The sequence below is a fragment of the Rhinichthys klamathensis genome, unplaced genomic scaffold (assembly GCF_029890125.1).
Source record: "Rhinichthys klamathensis goyatoka isolate OS25496 unplaced genomic scaffold, OSU_Roscu_1.1 h1tg000005l_1, whole genome shotgun sequence".
Classification (NCBI taxonomy): domain Eukaryota; kingdom Metazoa; phylum Chordata; class Actinopteri; order Cypriniformes; family Leuciscidae; genus Rhinichthys; species Rhinichthys klamathensis.
Window position 1 is genome coordinate 5,913,250 of NW_026606558.1, and position 18,550 is coordinate 5,931,799.

An 18,550-nucleotide genomic window follows, 5' to 3' on the forward strand; every position below is an offset into this window, starting at 1 on the left:
AAATGAAACAACGTTGAATGTTTTCATTCATCAAGAAGAGAACGATGCAGCCATAGCAGTTGTTTTTGCCAACGGTCATAAATGAATGGAGAAATTATGCTATGCAATATGCTGTGTTATTCAAGGTAAAGTCTACGGTGGAATGGTCTTTATTTGAACATAACATTTAAATCGTCAACTGAAGGCAAGGGAATGTGTTAAAGTACTGGTGAAAAGCTAATCACTTAAGTTAGCTTTATAGATTTACAAAATAATAACAATACAAAATAAAGATTTAAAGGGATAGTTCACCCCAAAATGATGTCATCATTTACTCACCTTCATGTCGATCTAAACCTGTATGACAACAAGTCTGGAACTGTAAGGACAAACAACAAAAACCCTTTTTCTTTATAAAACACCTTCTTTTATGTCCCACGGAATAAAGAGTCATACAGGTTTGGGCCTGAATAAAGTCTGACAGAAGTCTAATTTTTGGGTGACCTGTCCCTTTAAGGCTGTGGTTAATGTCTGAAGTGACTCGACTCTGATCTACTTGGGTGGATCCCTGTGTCATCGCAGTCTAGCAGGGCAGCCTCGTGTCACTTTTAATGACAGCTGCCATTTTTCTTGCAGACTTGGGCACTCGTTCTTCTTCAGAGAGGGGTTGAGATGCAAGTGTGTGGATTTGATACTCAGCCAATTCCACCTCATTGAATCGTATTGCAATGCTATTCTGCTTCATTACCTCAAACACCCTTCCACTTGCTCTCAGAACGTCCCTTCCTTTCTTTTCTTTCTCCTTTCCCATTCTTTCTCGTTCACGCACAGTCACTTTAATGTAACACCTCTGTGACCCAGCAGCTATTATATATTCCCCAGTCAATCTGTTGGTGTGGGCCACTGTGACTCGTTACACAGCAGGTGTTGTAATTACAGTAAAAGTGGAAAAGAGCCTGTTGAACTCCCAGCGTTAATTTAATGACGGAAGCACCGGACATATGGCGTGCAAAGCAAGTGTTCAGCTGTGATAATAGCTGTGCCATTTTTAGTTGTTTTGAAATTTCCTGTCAAACGTCACTTGGTGGAAATGAGTGAAACACTGACCATTTCTGCACCCAACATGAAAGAATTTCACAATTTGGTGCAATACAGTGAAAACTGCACTTAGTTAGGCTGATGCAATCAAATGATGCAAATTCAACCAAATTTAGCCCCCATTTTATTTGTGCTAGCATGCAACTTGGTCTCATTTTCCAAAAATTGTCTGCCAACGAACACAAACTTGAAAAGGGAATCAACACTCTGAAGGGCGTCTCATTATGTCTTGCATGCGTCTACAAAAAGCCTTCACTGCCACTTATTTTTTAAACCATTTTGGACCCACTTTATATTAAGTGTCTTTAAATATATGTACTGTCACGACCGGCTCAAAGCCGTGGCAAATGAAATGGAGGACATAGTGATTGAGTTGCAGAAATTAACATTTATTAACATAAATAGAAAAATATATAAAACGAGTTAACATGGTCATCTGTAATGTCTGTCAGGTGTATGGATATAAGTGAATCACTAAATACTAAACCAAATAACAAAAGCAAATTTTACCTAAGAACAAACCAGAGCCCAACTCAAACTCAAAGTAACCCGGAGAAAGACCTCTTCTTCCAGTTTCTTCGAGCAGTTTGTTTTGTTCATTGTCATGTTTAGGGGTGTGAAAATGTGAAGTCGATATCCCTATACGATAACAGACTGGCGTGCAAATCGTTAAAGTACATCATGCATGTTTACTGCAACAATGGTTCTGTGAACTTCACACACTTTTGGAAATCCAGCGTTTAGTTGATCCTGATAAGCGCTCATTGTCACAGTTGTAAACACAATGGCTTTCTTCTTCCATAAGGGGGCTTGGCGTCACAACGGCTTTGCTTCCAGGTGGAGTGTAGATTTGAAAATCATGCTTTCCCCATTACTGTTGAATCACGGAAGCTACACCAGATATTTTGCCAAGAGATCTCTATTTATTATGTACCATGAATCAGACATAGGAGAGAAACAGGCGAGAGAAACTGGCATTTAATAATAAGGCTATAGGTGAGGTGGTCTTCATCATAGCAGCTGTAAATGGTTCCTTGGTGTTTCTCCTCCCTCACCCCCTCATGCCTTTATTTCTCCTTCCTCTCACCCCATCATGCCTCTGTGTTTCTCTGAGGTGGTACAGTAAGATTGAGCTTATATACATCCCAGAGAGACTTACAACTTCCTTGTAAGGTAGAAAAACATGTTGCTTATGTATGTTTAAAACCTCATGCTTAGACATGGGACACTCCACTATACATGGAGTACACTATACACTATACTCTGTGTATACATTAGTGGTGCGTTTGCATCAGTGGAAACATTCCTTTCCTTGTAAAGAACATGCCAACTGAAGTATCATCCTCAGTTGAGTGTTGCATTGCACACATACCTCTAAGCAAAATACAACTCATCCCAGATCTCTCGTCAGCACACATGTATACTCTGACTTCACAAAATACATTATGAAAACTATTTTGAAAATGAATAAAGAAAAACAATGCTAAAAAATAACATTAAACAGTAGATTTTAGTCTTCAGGAGTGTTAAAGAACGCGACACACACATCTCCTGGAAATCCTGTAGAATTTGAAACTCCCGAGGTGTTTCCCATTTGTGAGCCATATTCATCAAGTGTTCAGCTAATATCCTTCATTAAGTGCTCACTGGTTTTTTTAGAGATTTTATTTCTACTTTTTTGTTTAAAGGATAATTCCGGTATTTAACACTTTGAGTCTATTTTCTAGTTTGTTTTGGATGAACTAGAGTGGTGGACACAGAAATGTTGACGATGGGTCCTGTCTCGACTTTTTGACTATTTTAGAATCGCCTCTGAGCGCTTCAGAGTGGCTGTCTACGGGCATGCTCAAACTGTCCTTAAAACAACCCTTAACGTTCGTTTTCAAAACTGTGCAACTCACCGAGTGGTTAGTGGTGTTCGTTGATGTTCCAAAACAAGTAGCGTAGCGAAATACAGTTTCTGTCGTGTTTTATTTGTCATTTTTTAAAATCGCATTGATGTCTGCTGGAGGACTCAGTGCTCGTTGATATTACTGCGCTACCGGAAACGGAAAGGGGTCTGTTTACATTTGGTTGTAGCAAAGCCCGTCTACGGAAAGCCTTGGCACTTCCTATTAGCCCCTTTGTTTATCATCTTGGTTGCAGTTCCATTAGAATTCCACTGGAGGTGATCAAGGGCGAGTGCAGAATGAATGGGAGTCTATGGGGCTAGACGGCTAAATGTATCTCTTTCTCCTGCTTGTCGTTGAATCAACATATATTTTATTGTTGATTCCGCAAGTTCAATATAGATTATAGGCCAAAAGTCGAATGAACGAGTACTTATGTCCTTTCGATTTCTTACAGGTTAGGCCGTTGTTGGCCGGAACACGCTAGCATTCTGCTATTATGTGACGTCATCACATTTTTGAACGGGTTTTTAGAAAAGATAAGTGAACTTAAAAATGCAATTTTCAGCTGAGTGCATTATCTTAGCCCTCCCTTTTGAATGCAACTTTCAAATTACTTGACAAAAAATTACATCCTGAGAAAAGTGGATTTCTGGGGGTGAAACCCCATAGACTCCCATTCATTCTGCACTCGCCCGCGAGCGCCCCCGCATGGACAGAGACGTGTTACTGCAGCCAGTCCAGTAACCGGAAGTAACCAGACAGTGCCAATTCTCTTCAATTAGACATTCTCTGGTTGTAGTCTATTCGCTCGTTCTCCGTCTCTCAGAAGGCTAGCGTGAGCTGAGCAACTGCGGCAAAGTGGTTGTCGCCATCAAGTGGTCGGAAGTGTGCTAACGCTTCAGACTCAAATATCGAGCGGAAGTTTATACGCGGTTGTGAGGTATCTGAAAAAATAGTTCCACTATGGCAAATAACATGGATTGAAAGCATACATTGCGCCGATATATTTGTTTTAAAACGAACGTTAAGGGTTGTTTTAAGGCCATGTTTGAGCATGCCCATAGACATCCACTCTGAAGCGCTCAGAGGCGATTCTAAAATAGTCAAAAAGTCGAGACAGGACCCATCGTCAACATTTCTAAGTCCACCACTCTAGTTCATCCAAAACAAACTAAAAAATAGACTCAAAGTGTTAAATACTGGAATTATCCTTTAACATTTTGAATCTGCTTAGAAACAATAGCTGGACTATCAAAATCATGTTTTTTATTTATTTAATTGTGGCAAACGAAAATCAACTTTTTCTTAATGATTCTATCAAATGCAAAAATATTGATATTGAGGCCTACAGTATATCAATTATCGTCCACATTTGGAAGACATTGAGATTTTAGGTATATCACCCAGCCCTAAACAGGGACACAGGTCGCTCCTGTTGTGAGATTCAAGTTTTTATTGTTGTTTATCTATATGGTGTTTTTAAAATGCTTAAAATAAGACAAACCATGTGCAAATTCATCAGTCAATTAATTGCTGCTCCTTAAAATTGCAGTAAACCAAAGACAGTCTCAAAAACGTGGTTTGAAATCACCTGTTTCCTATTGTCACAAACATGTAATCAATCCCATCACCGTGTGGCCGGGGCTTTTCTCCACGAACTTATGATGTTCTGATCCTGGTTTTTAGAAGGCAGCTGTCTGACTCTTGAGGTGGTGAACAGTATGGGTTGTGTAACATTAGCAACACATTATTAGCTGTTTGATAACGTAGTCAAGCCAAAGGCAAATCATATCAATTACCGTTATTTGTCTGATGTTGTAGTAGAGAATGATACATAAAACGCATTATCATTCTGATGCATCGACTTAGACGACCCTGTATAATTCACTCTTCTTCTTCTGAATCAGTTTCTGGTTCAAATATACACTCACCGGCCACTTTATTAGGTACCCCATGCTAGTAACGGGTTGGACCCCCTTTTGCCTTCAGAACTGCCTCAATTCTTCGTGGCATAGATTCAACAAGGTGCTGGAAGCATTCCTCAGGGAGTTTGGTCGATATTGACATGATGGCATCACACAGTTGCCGCAGATTTGTCGGCTGCACATCCATGATGCGAATCTCCCGTTCCACCACATCCCAAAGATGCTCTATTGGGTTGAGATCTGGTGACTGTGGAGGCCATTTTAGTACAGTGAACTCATTGTCATGTTCAAGAAACCAATTTGAAATGATTAGAGCTTTGTGACATGGTGGAAGTAGCCATCAGAGGATGGGTACATGGTGGCCATAAAGGGATGGACATGGTCAGAAACAATGCTCAGGTAGGCCGTGGCATTTAAACGATGCCCAATTGGCACTAAGGGGCCTAAAGTGTGCCAGGAAAACATCCCCCACACCATTACACCACCACCACCAGCCTGCACAGTGGTAACAAGGCATGATGGTTCCATGTTCTCATTCTGTTTACGCCAAATTCTCTAACACTCTAACATCTGAATGTCTCAACAGAAATCGAGACTCATCAGACCAGGCAACATTTTTCCAGTCTTCAACTGTTCAATTTTGGTGAGCTCTTGCAAATTGTAGCCTCTTTTTCCTATTTGTAGTGGAGATGAGTGGTACCCGGTGGAGTCTTCTGCTGTTGTAGCCCATCCGCCTCAAGGTTGTGCGTGTTGTGGCTTCACAAATGCTTTGCTGCATACCTCGGTTGTAACGAGTGGTTATTTCAGTCACTGTTGCCCTTCTATCAGCTCGAACCAGTCTGGCCATTCTCCTCTGACCTCTGGCATCAACAAGGCATTTCCGCCCACAGAACTGCCGCTCACTGGATGTTTTTTTCTTTTTCGGACCATTCTCTGTAAACCCTAGAGATGGTTGTGCGTGAAAATCCCAGTAGATTAGCAGTTTCTGAAATACTCAGACCAGCTCTTCTGGCACCAACAATCATGCCACGTTCAAAGTCACTCAAATCACCTTTCTTCCCCATACTGATGCTCGGTTTGAACTGCAGGAGATTGTCTTGACCATGTCTACATGCCTAAATGCACTGAGTTGCCGCCATGTGATTGGCTGCTTAGAAATTAAGTGTTAACGAGCAGTTGGACAGGTGTACCTAATAAAGTGGCCGGTGAGTGTATATGGCTGGACTAAACCAATATTTCCACATTTTAGTGTAGCGTTTACTATAAAGTTGAGCGAGTGGTTCAGGAAGTCCGAGCTGGTGTGAGTGAGTGGAGGCGGGGCTAATTTGCATATTCATGCTTCCATATATACTAAAGTTACATTCAAGCTATTTTAAGGCAGGAAGAAATTATTCTTACAGGAAAAAACATGTCATTTTGATAATCAAAGATGATTCTTTAATCATTGACTGCAGGGGGACTTTAATGACCCTAACGGAATGATAATGAATGAGAGTGGATGTATGACATTAAATTAATTATAACTGTTGTGTCTACAGAAAATAATTTCCAGAACTCTCACAACCTAACTGTCAATTTGCGTTAAAGACTGAATTTTTTGTGTCAATGACTCAAGGTTTTGTTAACATGATCTCTCTGTTTACGCTGAATACAGAATACAGAAATATAAAGGCTAATGCATTGTTGTCTTAATATTTCAATGTGTACTGTTATTATACTCTAAAACAATTAAAGGTAATTGTACTTCAACTGTCACTAACTCTAATTGCATGGTTGCTGATGGGTTTTCCCTGCAAAACAACACCAAAAATACCACATAGGATCACAATTTAGGAGAAAAGCCTCTGGAAAGGCAGAACATTGTTTGTTTTTTTGGTTCTGCAATTATCAGAAAAAAAGTCCTGTGAAATACTGGTAGGTCTGAATCTGGGTGACATTGCCAGTAAAAGCATGTGCATTTGCATCTGAGAGCAACATAGACAAAGGAAGTGAGAAATTGAAGCCGAGAGAGAGAGATAATGAGAGAAAAAATAAAAGCAAAAGGACCCGAACAGTGAGGAAAACAGAAGAGGAGGTGGAGAAAAGCACTAGATTAAACTCAGCACCACCATCATCTCTGTATTGATTCTTAATCTACCATCATCTATTTCCATAAAGACATCCACTGCAGGTTATTACAGAAATGAGGCATATACTCCTGGGTCACCTTGAGCTTCAATAAGCTTGTGAGGGAACTGTCAGAATGAGCTCTATGGAAACAGTTGAAGCATGGCTTTTGTCTGCAGGGACAGGGTACCATTAAACTGAGTGTATTTACCTAGATAAAACAAGACGTCGGGGCTTGTTTCATGCTTGATGTTACAAAGCCGACTGTACAGTATATCTCTGTTTATTGCCTTTTCCTGCCTTGCAGAATAAAAGCTTGAAGAACAAACTTCTGTCGGGGACCAAGCTCTGTGACATACACGCAGAGGAGGTATGTTGCGTCGGACTGTTGCACACACAAACACCGTGGGAAATATGGCAGCATTTATACTTTATCCATCAAGCTTCAGGCCAATAAGTAATATTGCTAGTACAAGGCCTATTTACACCTATTCACATGACACCCTCAGATTTATGAGCTTGATTTTGAATGCAAGTTCCAAAAATATAGAAACATATTATTTTAGTATTTATATTTATAGTACGTTTCATGATTACGATTAACAAAATGTTTTTCTCTTAAACGCAGTGGCCAAAATCTTGCATTCCCATCATTTGCTTAAAAATGAGACACACACACATACATGTACAGAATAACACACATACATACATAATGTCAATAAGATTTTTGAAAGAATTTTCTTATGCCACCAAGGCTGCATTTATTTGATCGAAAATACAGTAATATTGTGAAATATACAATTTAACTAATAACTAATATTTCAAGAAGAACTGTTCTCTCTCTCTCTCTCTCTCTCTCTCTCTCTCTCTCTCTATATATATATATATATATATATATAATGTATATTAAAAAGCAATTTATTTCTGTAATGTCAAAGCTGAACTTTCAACACACACACACACAAACATTCTAGTTTGGTGCTAGATTCAAGTGCAACCAACTTGATATTATAAATTCAATCTTCCAGTCATTCCAAGCAAAGGAAATTGCCAAGGTAGACAAATAAACGCAAGTGTTATTTTGGTTCTCTAAGGGGAAGAGAGTAATGAAATGTCATTAGTTTTGTGGAGGTGTTGTATACTTCAGTTACTAAGAGATTACTGAAGACACTGGGGCTATAGAGAAAGAGGTGTGTGTGTGTGCGTGTGTTCCTGTGAATGTTTACAACTGTGGCAGCAATCCACAGGCAGCAAGCCAAGACAATGCCATAGCATGAAGTGAGTGTGATTGTGCGAGTGTGTGTTGATGTGTTAATGTGTTCGCGTGGTCGCGTGGTCCCTGCAGTCCACTGAAGGGAAGAGTTTTATATTTTCTTGCTCAGTGACGGTCTCTGCTTTGAATTGGAGCTTTGCCCAGCAAGGGACACAAAGGAACACTTCGGCACGGCCACAAAGAGCCCGCTACACAATCTAAAACCAATTTTACTATTTGAATAAGCTAACGCACGTTCTCTCTTATCTTCTTTTTGCAGTCCAAAAAAATCCAAGCCCAACTGAAAGAGCTGAGGTATGGCAAAAAGGATTTAATTTTTAAGGTAAGAACCAAACAAAGAGGATGTGTCATTACTGTACCCTTGCATGATGCGCAGGGGTGTAAAAGATGATTTTACCTGAGCAGTTTAACCACAGGTCTGAAGCTTAACGCTATTGTGTGTTGTCTTGTTACTGTAACCATTCATAAGATATTTATGTCAGGCCACATCACCAGATGTACCGCATGTAATCTCTTGATGAGGAGTTTTCTGAGTGTCCACGTGTTTACTGTACTATTGAAACAGGAATTTTCAGCTTGTCCTTAGATGAAATATCTCCAAAGTTTGGGATCAGGAAGATTTTTTTTTATTTTGAAAATCGTCTTTTATGCTCAATAAGGCTGCATTTATTTGATCCAAAATACAATAAAAAGAGTAATGTTTCTATTGTAATGCATATTAAAATATATTTTATTCCTGTGATGCGAAACTGAATTTTCTGCATCATTATCCAGTCTTCAGTGTCACATGATTTTTTTTTTTTTTTTTTTGGAAACCGTGACACTTTTTTTTCAGGATTCTTAGATGAATACAAAGGTCAAAAGAACATTTATTTAAAATAGAAATCCTTTGTAAAATTATATAGGCCTATGCCCTTACTTCCTGCTGAATGAAAGTGCTAATTTAAAAAAAGGAAAGGAAATCGTACTGACCCCAAACTGACCCCGAACAGTAGTGTATATTTTAATCAAAGGAAAAAGAGAAATAAAGTCAAATACATTTGCTATAAGTTCCACTTTTATGAGTACAGAAGCATTAAGAGCTTCCACAAATGATCCGAAAGCCAAAATCCTCTTATTCCAAATGGGGTATTTAACCTCTTTTAACCATTCTGACTTCTGAGGTGCTTTTGAAAGTGCAAACAAAGCAATGTGAATGTCACCGTCCCAAAAAATCACACGCAATAATCTGCATTTTTGGCCAAAATAAAACCGATTAGGGGTAATATGTGCACTCCTAGTTGAATGGTTTGACCTTTTTTATGTGAGATGAGAGTGAAGTTTCATGGAAAAAACAGCGACCTTTCCTGCCATGTCGGTTGACCTTTCCTCTCTTATTTGCAGTGTAAGATGGGAAAATGTCAGCTGATATTTCCAGCACATTGCCCTTTGGTACCATCATACAAGCACTGGGTTTTCACACAAAGTGCATCACTTTGAAACCATTGCTTCTTAATCGGGAAGACAGGCTAACACGTGTTGTCAAATATGTCTCGTCTATTTTTAATTTCTAATTTTGTTGGTCGAGGCGCCTGCAAAACGTATTCAAAAAGCAATATCCAATCTGGGCTTACTTTCCTCTGTGTTGTTATCTGCGCTGTACATCAATTCCTGCCTCCCCCGTTTGAAATCAATGAAGGAAGATTATCCTTTCTCCTTTTATATTCACGACTAAAGAAGTTATTTTCAGAGTTTATTTCTAGAGTTGCCTTTTTAAGTACGAGTCGGTTTGAAGTGGCTTTGTTCGGTAATGGGAAGCAAAGGTAGAATATTCAGAGTCTCAGGATTGCACAGCAAAGCTCGAGAAGGACAATGAGCAAGATTGCTTTGTCGAAGTATTTTTCCCAGATCTAGCCAGCATTAAATGGATTTTTTTTTCTTATTCAAAGCACTGCCATTTATCACAATCATTTTTAGTTGTGAATTACCTGAACGATGCACATGTACTGTATGTGTCAAAAGATTCACAGGAACAGACTGTTACGTATTATTCAAACATGTTAGCATTTGCTTGGTACTTGTCCTTTATCACCTGTTTTACCATCATTCTTACATACTTGTTTAAGATTTGGCAATTTCTTTGGTGGCTCTTCTCTGGCATGCTCGAAAGATGTCTGTGAAAACAATTATACATAGATTAAAGATGAAATAGATTCAATTTTGATGGCAGTGACATAATAGCTTGTTATAACACAAATTCAGAATGATTGCAATTTGTTCTTTGTTTTAATTATATTTTGAATACAGTTTTCTTTTTTAATAAATCGGCAGCTGCTTAACAAGCAATTAAGGATATTCCACAATCTACTGTGATTATGGTAATATTACATTGATTGAAAACAAATCCCATTACAGAATATCCTGCATTTGTCAGTCATTGTATAAATAACAATGAATGGACATTTATTTAGAGCCGTGTTTTTCAACCGGTGGGTCTCGAGACCTTTTTAATTGGTTCTCGGAGTGTATCAAAGAAACGACAACATCAACAAAAAATGTCATTTTAAATGCTTTTCTGATGCGAGACTTTTATTTTGAAAGACGTGCTTGAAAGCTGTTGACTCTTCTGTCAGACGTATTTTAATTAAAGAGTGCCTGAGAAAAATGTGTTTTCCTGATTCAATATCTACTGTCAGATTAAATGTTGTCAGGCAATATGTCAGTGTCATTATTCTAATGTTATTTTCGTAATTTGTTACGGAATAAAAGTCTCCCACCTCGGAAAAACAAACTTTCCTGTCCTGTCAGACGTTATACTGTGCTCTTCAACGGCACGCATTGTATTCACTAAAGAGCTAATTAAATTATGAGCATGCAACAAGTTATGTTGTTAATTAGGAATAGGATGTCATGGAATTATCAAAGTACCAATAAATTATGTAACTGGTATGCGTGTGTTAGCTGGGAAGGTATTTTATTAACAGGTCATGTTAGTATTGGGCATTTACCATGCTTACTGTAGTTTACGTATAACCTTAATCCAAAATAACACTTTATTTTCACTTTGTGATTTTGTTTCTATATTTTTGATAACTGTGGTGGCTCAATGCCAACTTACTAATGAACAAATAGTTTGGGACTGCTTTACCTTATACTGTTTATTCATCAGTGTTAGTTATATTTTTACAATTTATGTGTGTGTGATGTAAAGTGGGATGGTACTTATGTCAACAGTTTTTTGAGTAATGCGTTTGCTTGATTTAAATTCCTAAGAAATTGGGTCGCAGCTTAAGGTTTCATGGCCAAACCAGTTGTGAACCACTGATATAGAGTCACCAGTGCATTTATAATGTGATATGAAATGAAATATTAAAGATTTGTTTGGTTTATCTAGCCAGCTGCATTAATCCGTGTGTGTGTGTGTCACAAAACACTATCTTAGAGCTATTTGTCTTTATACTGATGTGTCTTCCATTGATTTTGTTTCATGCTCAAAACCAAAGGCTTTAGTAGTTTCTAAAGGTTTAACCTCGTTCCCGAAAAACTATTCAAAAGCGAATGGCTTTTTAGAACAAACAAAATGACTTCATCTTTTTTCATGATTTCAGGAACCTTGAAACTCGTGAAAGTGCAAAATCATAGCTTGTTCATTTTAGATTTTAGATGACTTACTCATATTTAAGAAACTAAGTGAACATTTAAGTCCATTCTGCAAAGAACGAATACCTAAATGATCTCTTATATCCAAGCTTGTTAGTTTTCATTGCCCAGATAACGTGTGCTAATCATCCCAGATGGGCAATCTCTGTTACCTATTTAGATCTCAACGAGTCCCTTGTTGACTGCACACACAGCGTCACAGTCACATAGCAATATTTATGAAACTAAACTAATGACGTACTGAAGGCAGGTCATTATGTAGTTCTGCCTGAATAAAGAACATCATGCTCAATGATATAAGGATTCACAGTAGAGTTCACAGAACCAAATATAGAAAGTGTGCAAAATGAGCAAACTAATCTAAGAACCGCATTTTATTTTAGCAAGATTTATCTTTAAATCTGCAAGAAATATTAATTTATATCTAGCTAAAAAATGGGTTCTTTGGTTAGTTTGCTCATTTTGCACACTTTCTATGCACAAAGTCTCTGAACACAATATAGGATTCAAATATAATTTAACCCTCTGGTGCTCTTGGGTCAAAAATGGTTTTTATGTTGTTGTTTTTTTTTTTTTTTTTTTTTTCAACGGAATGGTACAAAACTTGTTAGTTAAAAGTTTTGGCACTTGCTATCTGAACACACACGCATATAAATGAGTGCATTGGAAATGAATGATTAAGACAGAATTTCATCTAGTGGAAATGTTTGGTACTGCACTCAAACAAAATCTTACTGAAAGCTCAATTTTTAAGATATTAACCTCAAATTTGGAACACAGATTTTTTTTAGATTTATGGGGTTCCTCACAGTTATAGAGGTTTATATATACATATATATATATATATATATATATATATATATATATATATGTTTCATATAAAAATTTAAAATAGTATTTTTGTGCATTTTTCATAACAATAAACCTAAAATTGTTTAAGTAGTTTGAACTAAGACTTATGTGAGTTTGGTAAGATGATAAGAGGATCAAATGTATCTTCTGTGCAGGGACAGCAACTGATGGACTTGGAGAATAAACTGAAAGTAGCCAAAGATGAACTGGAGAAGGCAGCGCTGGATAAGGTGAGACATGAGCCGATCCGCTGCGTCATTCCAGTTCAGCTTTACTGTTTTTCTCTTCTGCCATCTTCTAAAATGTAAACTTTGAGAATGAATTGTATTATCTCTTTAGACCAGGGATTTTGCAATTTCAGCAGAGAGCGAGGAGCAAATGAACAGATAAATGGTTTGAGGACAAAAGGATGAGATGACAGCGTGATAAACATTTGCCCATTAATCTCATGTGTGTTGTCTCACTTAATCTGTCGCAGGAGTCACAGCTGAAAGCCCTGAAGGACACCGTACATATCTGCTTCTCGTCCGTCCTACACAGCCAAACAGGGAGTTTACACAGATTCCCAACAACACCCTCCAACCTGTTGAGGTACTCAGCCCTGCTCAACAACTCAAGAGTCACCTTTCAGCAACCGCACGCAAAGGTACGAACACACACCATTCTCTGATGTGATGAAAACGCAAGATTTTAAATGACCATCAGATGTAGTATGACCAAGACAGACTTTTTTATTTTGGTTTATGCATGTCATAGACATGCAATCAAATATTAAAGGAATGGTTCAAAATAATTCGGCAACGATGTACTAAAAACGGAAACGTTTTTCCTCTGACAACTAAAAGTGCTGTATTCTGGTCAGGCCAGTAGTTGGCGATGTCACTTTGTAAAGAAACACCAGGCCTGAAGACTGAACACGTAATGCACGTGCGCACGACGTCACCATTTTTCACAAATTTGCGTTTTTGACGTTTACATGGAGATGGTATAGTTTTCAAAAACTTGCACTTTGAAACTTGTTTTAAAAGTTTTGGTTTTCAGGCCCTCAAAGCGCTGGTGTTGTGTAAATGAATGGACAAAACGCTTAAAGTTTTCTGTTTTTAGTTGAAAACAGCAGGGCTGTGCACAAACATTTTTGAGGAGGAGATGCTCAAGTGGCAGACTGATCTCATGAAATGGCGTATGTATGACACGCCAATTCGTATTTCCATTTTTGGCGTGCTATCAACACGCATAATCGCTTTTCAGCGTGTTTATCAACGCCTTTGACTTAACGTTATATTACTGTATTATGTATATATAGATATATGACCTACCCCAACCCCGTCCCTAAACCTACCCGTCACTGGGGTTAATACCATTTATGAGTCTTCTCCTACCATCCTAGGAAAAGAAATATCGCTCTACAGATGTAGATATAGATTTTGCTTCGTTTCGCTCGGACATTTAACGGCGTACACATACACGCGGAATCACTCGGACGTTTAATGGCGTAGACATACACGCAAAAGATTTCGGCGTAGACATACACGCGGATAGCTCAAAATGAGTATAGATAACACGCCACTTGACTTGAAAGTGGCGTGTATGTTTACGCAAAGTCATGATGTCATGTTGCAAGTGGAATAAAAGTTGTTACATATTGTTGATCATCTTTTAATTAATGGCACTATTTAACACTATACACAATACGGCATTTCAGAATGTTTGTAAACAATAGGCACCGAGATACTTCCGGGTGGCAGAACGCGAGCGGCTTCTATTGACCAGCTGAAGAGATCCAGCCGGCTACTGTAACAGTTACATCGTTAAAAACATTGCTGTTGATCAAAGTTGAAACGCTGCTGAAAACGTGTTATGTCTGGGGTTGCGCTGCCAGATATACAGCAAAAGGTGTCGGGGTTTTATCGATTTCCTGTGGGTGAGGAGGTTATAGCGAGTGGACATTGTGTCGTCATCAACATAGACTGTGGTCGTCAATAGGAAATCTTAATGATCCCCTAAATTATATGATTCCTCCAACGTTTACATTTCTGCTGCCAACCCTGCTTGCCCTTCAACTCTGCTTCGTGTATTCTCAAAACGGTCCATCTACAAAATCATAGAGCATTTATCTTCAGCCGGGGAATTTCGAGACTAATATTAGTAAACTTGTCTCTTTTGAAGATCAGACTCATTGCCAGTCACTGCCTGAAGTAAAAGAGGGCTGCCCACTCTTACGCATTGACCGTGACTCTCACGCAATTGTCACTTTTCACACGCTTTTCACACATCCATTTTCTCACGCAACTTACCGAGATGTATATTCCTCATACATAATATGTGTTTTTCAACCGCGCAAAGAGGTCAATATGACAGCTGGAGAACAATTATGTCACATAACATTTACCTCAGGAAAGCCATTTAATGACCATGATAGGCTATATAAAAGAGCAAGAGAGTATTTAGCTAATTATGTGTAGGCCTACTATATTACTTTTGTATTATATTTTTTACTTATATCATTAAACACAGTTGTTATTATGATTAAAAAAACACATTATATTTAATTAAATGTGTTATTTTTATTATATTTTTACTGTCGACGGTGGGTCTCCCTTCCAAGCAATTTACTAGCGTTGCCATAGGAACTCTTCGGCTTTTGCCACCCGGAAGAACGCCTATTACTGTTGTGACGTCATGGTGGATTGTCATATAGGGCTGTTATACCAATTAAATTAAGTCAGTATCAACAAAATCCATCTTACCATTCATCAAAATCCATTTACACTGCAATTACAATTGCCCAAATAATGTTATGAGATTAATGTTCTAAATATAACATTTTGAGTAAAGAAATATGAAATGTTGGTGGAAAATGAAATGATACTATTATATGTGAAACTAAATTGACTCACCTGATTCGTTTAGCAAAAACAGTCAAAATCAACAATGTTGTGTCGAAATTCTCAATTCATATAATCAAATTATTGTTTCTTGAACTGTTGCATAAAATGAATATCACATTTTGCAATCGTGGTGATATTCAGGAAAATGGCACTCTTGCTCGTATTATCTATGTCTATGTATATGTAGTAGTATACACTCGCCGGCCACTTTATTAGGTACACCTGTCCAACTGCTCGTTAACACTTAATTTCTAAGCAGCCAATCACATGGCGGCAACTCAGTGCATGTAGACATGGTTAAGACAATCTCCTGCAGTTCAAACCGAGCATCAGTATGGGGAAGAAAGGTGATTTGAGTGACTTTGAACGTGGCATGATTGTTGGTGCCAGAAGGGCTGGTCTGAGTATTTCAGAAACTGCTAATCTACTGGGATTTTCACGCACAACCATCTCTAGGGTTTACAGAGAATGGTCCGAAAAAGAAAAAACATCCAGTGAGCGGCAGTTCTGTGGGCGGAAATGCCTTGTTGATGCCAGAGGTCAGAGGAGAATGGCCAGACTGGTTCGAGCTGATAGAAGGGCAACAGTGACTGAAATAACCACTCGTTACAACCGAGGTATGCAGCAAAGCATTTGTGAAGCCACAACACGCACAACCTTGAGGCGGATGGGCTACAACAGCAGAAGACTCCACCGGGTACCACTCATCTCCACTACAAATAGGAAAAAGAGGCTACAATTTGCAAGAGCTCACCAAAATTGAACAGTTGAAGACTGGAAAAATGTTGCCTGGTCTGATGAGTCTCGATTTCTGTTGAGACATTCAGATGTTAGAGTCAGAATTTGGCGTAAACAGAATGAGAACATGGAACCATCATGCCTTGTTACCACTGTGCAGGCTGGTGGTGGTGGTGTAATGGTGTGGGGGATGTTTTCCTGGCACACTTTAGGCCCCTTAGTGCCAATTGGGCATCGTTTAAATGCCACAGCCTACCTGAGCATTGTTTCTGACCATGTCCATCCCTTTATGGCCACCATGTACCCATCCTCTGATGGCTACTTCCACCATGTCACAAAGCTCTAATCATTTCAAATTGGTTTCTTGAACATGACAATGAGTTCACTGTACTAAAATGGCCTCCACAGTCACCAGATCTCAACCCAATAGAGCATCTTTGGGATGTGGTGGAACGGGAGATTCGCATCATGGATGTGCAGCCGACAAATCTGCGGCAACTGTGTGATGCCATCATGTCAATATGGACCAAACTCCCTGAGGAATGCTTCCAGCACCTTGTTGAATCTATGCCACGAAGAATTGAGGCAGTTCTGAAGGCAAAAGGGGGTCCAACCCGTTACTAGCATGGGGTACCTAATAAAGTGGCCGGTGAGTGTATATCGTTAACTGTCACCCCCCTTTTTTTTGCATAGACATAAAAATCACTATCCAAACTTAAATGGTTGTAATTCAGGAATGCTTTGGAATATAGACCTATGGCTGGTCTTGTTTTAAAGAAGACATTTTCCAGATTATTGTAGAGGTCTAGAAATTATAAAAAATGAAACAGAAAAAAAGTTATATAAGTTTGAGTTTATGAAATTGTGTAATGTAAAAATATAATGATTAATATTTTATATAAAATATATATATTACAAAATATATTTTACTCTAAAACTGCAAGAAAATTAAAGACAAAAATCTGAACAAGTTGTATTCCAAATTTTAGGTTGATATCTCAAAAAATGAGCTTTCAGTAAGATTTTATTCGGGCACAGTACCCAACTTTTTCACTAGGTGAACACCAGACTCCATTACTGCCCATATAAGGGCGCCTCCATTTTCATATGTTTTGAGTGATCTGAACCATGTATTTCCATAATTTTCATAAAATTTATGAAGTAGACATCCTATTCAGAAGTAGTATGGGTGGTTTGGCCAGCGCAGTCTCATCCCAAGACGTCATATAACTGACGTCTTGGGACGTCTTTTGACCATACGTCAATATCCGCCTTTTTAGGGTACCCTTAAACGTCGGTTAGATGACGTTATCGGATCCTAACTCTACCCCAGACCTAAACCTACCCCTAAACCTACCCCGTCACCTAACTGACGTTAAAGGTAAAGCGTCAGTTGTATGACGTCCCAGGATCGTCATAAACCGACGTTTAAGGGTACCCTAAAAAGGCGGATATTGACGTATGGTCAAAAGACGTCCCAAGACGTCAGTTATATGACTTCTTGGGATGAGACTGTGTTAGTTTGGCAGTATTTGATTTGAATTAAACCTCTAATAAATGCATAAAGACTACGTTATAGCGTTATAGCTCGCAGCCGCATCACAAATCGAGAATCCATACATTTTTCTTTATATTTAAAACATTTTCAGACCTTTTTTTCTCATAAAATGGAATTGGTGTTATCTTTTGAACTCATGGCATGAAAACAAACTGAGGTTTCTACCAATCTTTCATGATTTTTCATGTTTATTGTTATTTCAAAATAAAGGCCTAAATACTCCTAATGAATATGAAATATTCTTGTTGCAAATTGATACATTTCTGCTCCTCTGTAATGTATTTTAGATAACAGCCATTTTAAGCTTTCAAATGATATATAGTTTGGCAATATTACTTTAGGTTTTTACTAAGATATTATTCTTTTAAACATGCAATGGCAAATGGGCCCGCCGGCGCCCATGACAGGTTAAGAGGATACATACCTAGTTCTGTCATGAAACTCTATGCGAAGATTGTTATTCACTGAAAATCTAAACATTATAAAGTAAAAACGTAGCGCACTTGCGTGTTCTATCCAACTTATTTTGCAAGACATTTGACCAATATAAATATACATCAGCACATCATATTTTACCAATTGTATTGTTATCTCATAAGCAT

At 38.3% G+C, this 18,550-nt stretch overlaps 1 protein-coding gene across 1 annotated transcript in view; it reads left to right on the top strand.

Annotated features, from left to right (window-relative positions):
- Window positions 1–18,550, top strand: part of luzp2 (leucine zipper protein 2) — a 129,104-nt gene that overhangs the window by 98,139 nt on the left and 12,415 nt on the right. The window contains exons 6-9 of the mRNA XM_056256194.1: window positions 7,308–7,370; window positions 8,533–8,595; window positions 12,920–12,994; window positions 13,243–13,410. Of these exons, the coding sequence (XP_056112169.1) occupies window positions 7,308–7,370; window positions 8,533–8,595; window positions 12,920–12,994; window positions 13,243–13,410 (369 nt within the window). The remainder of the gene's footprint in view (window positions 1–7,307; window positions 7,371–8,532; window positions 8,596–12,919; window positions 12,995–13,242; window positions 13,411–18,550) is intronic.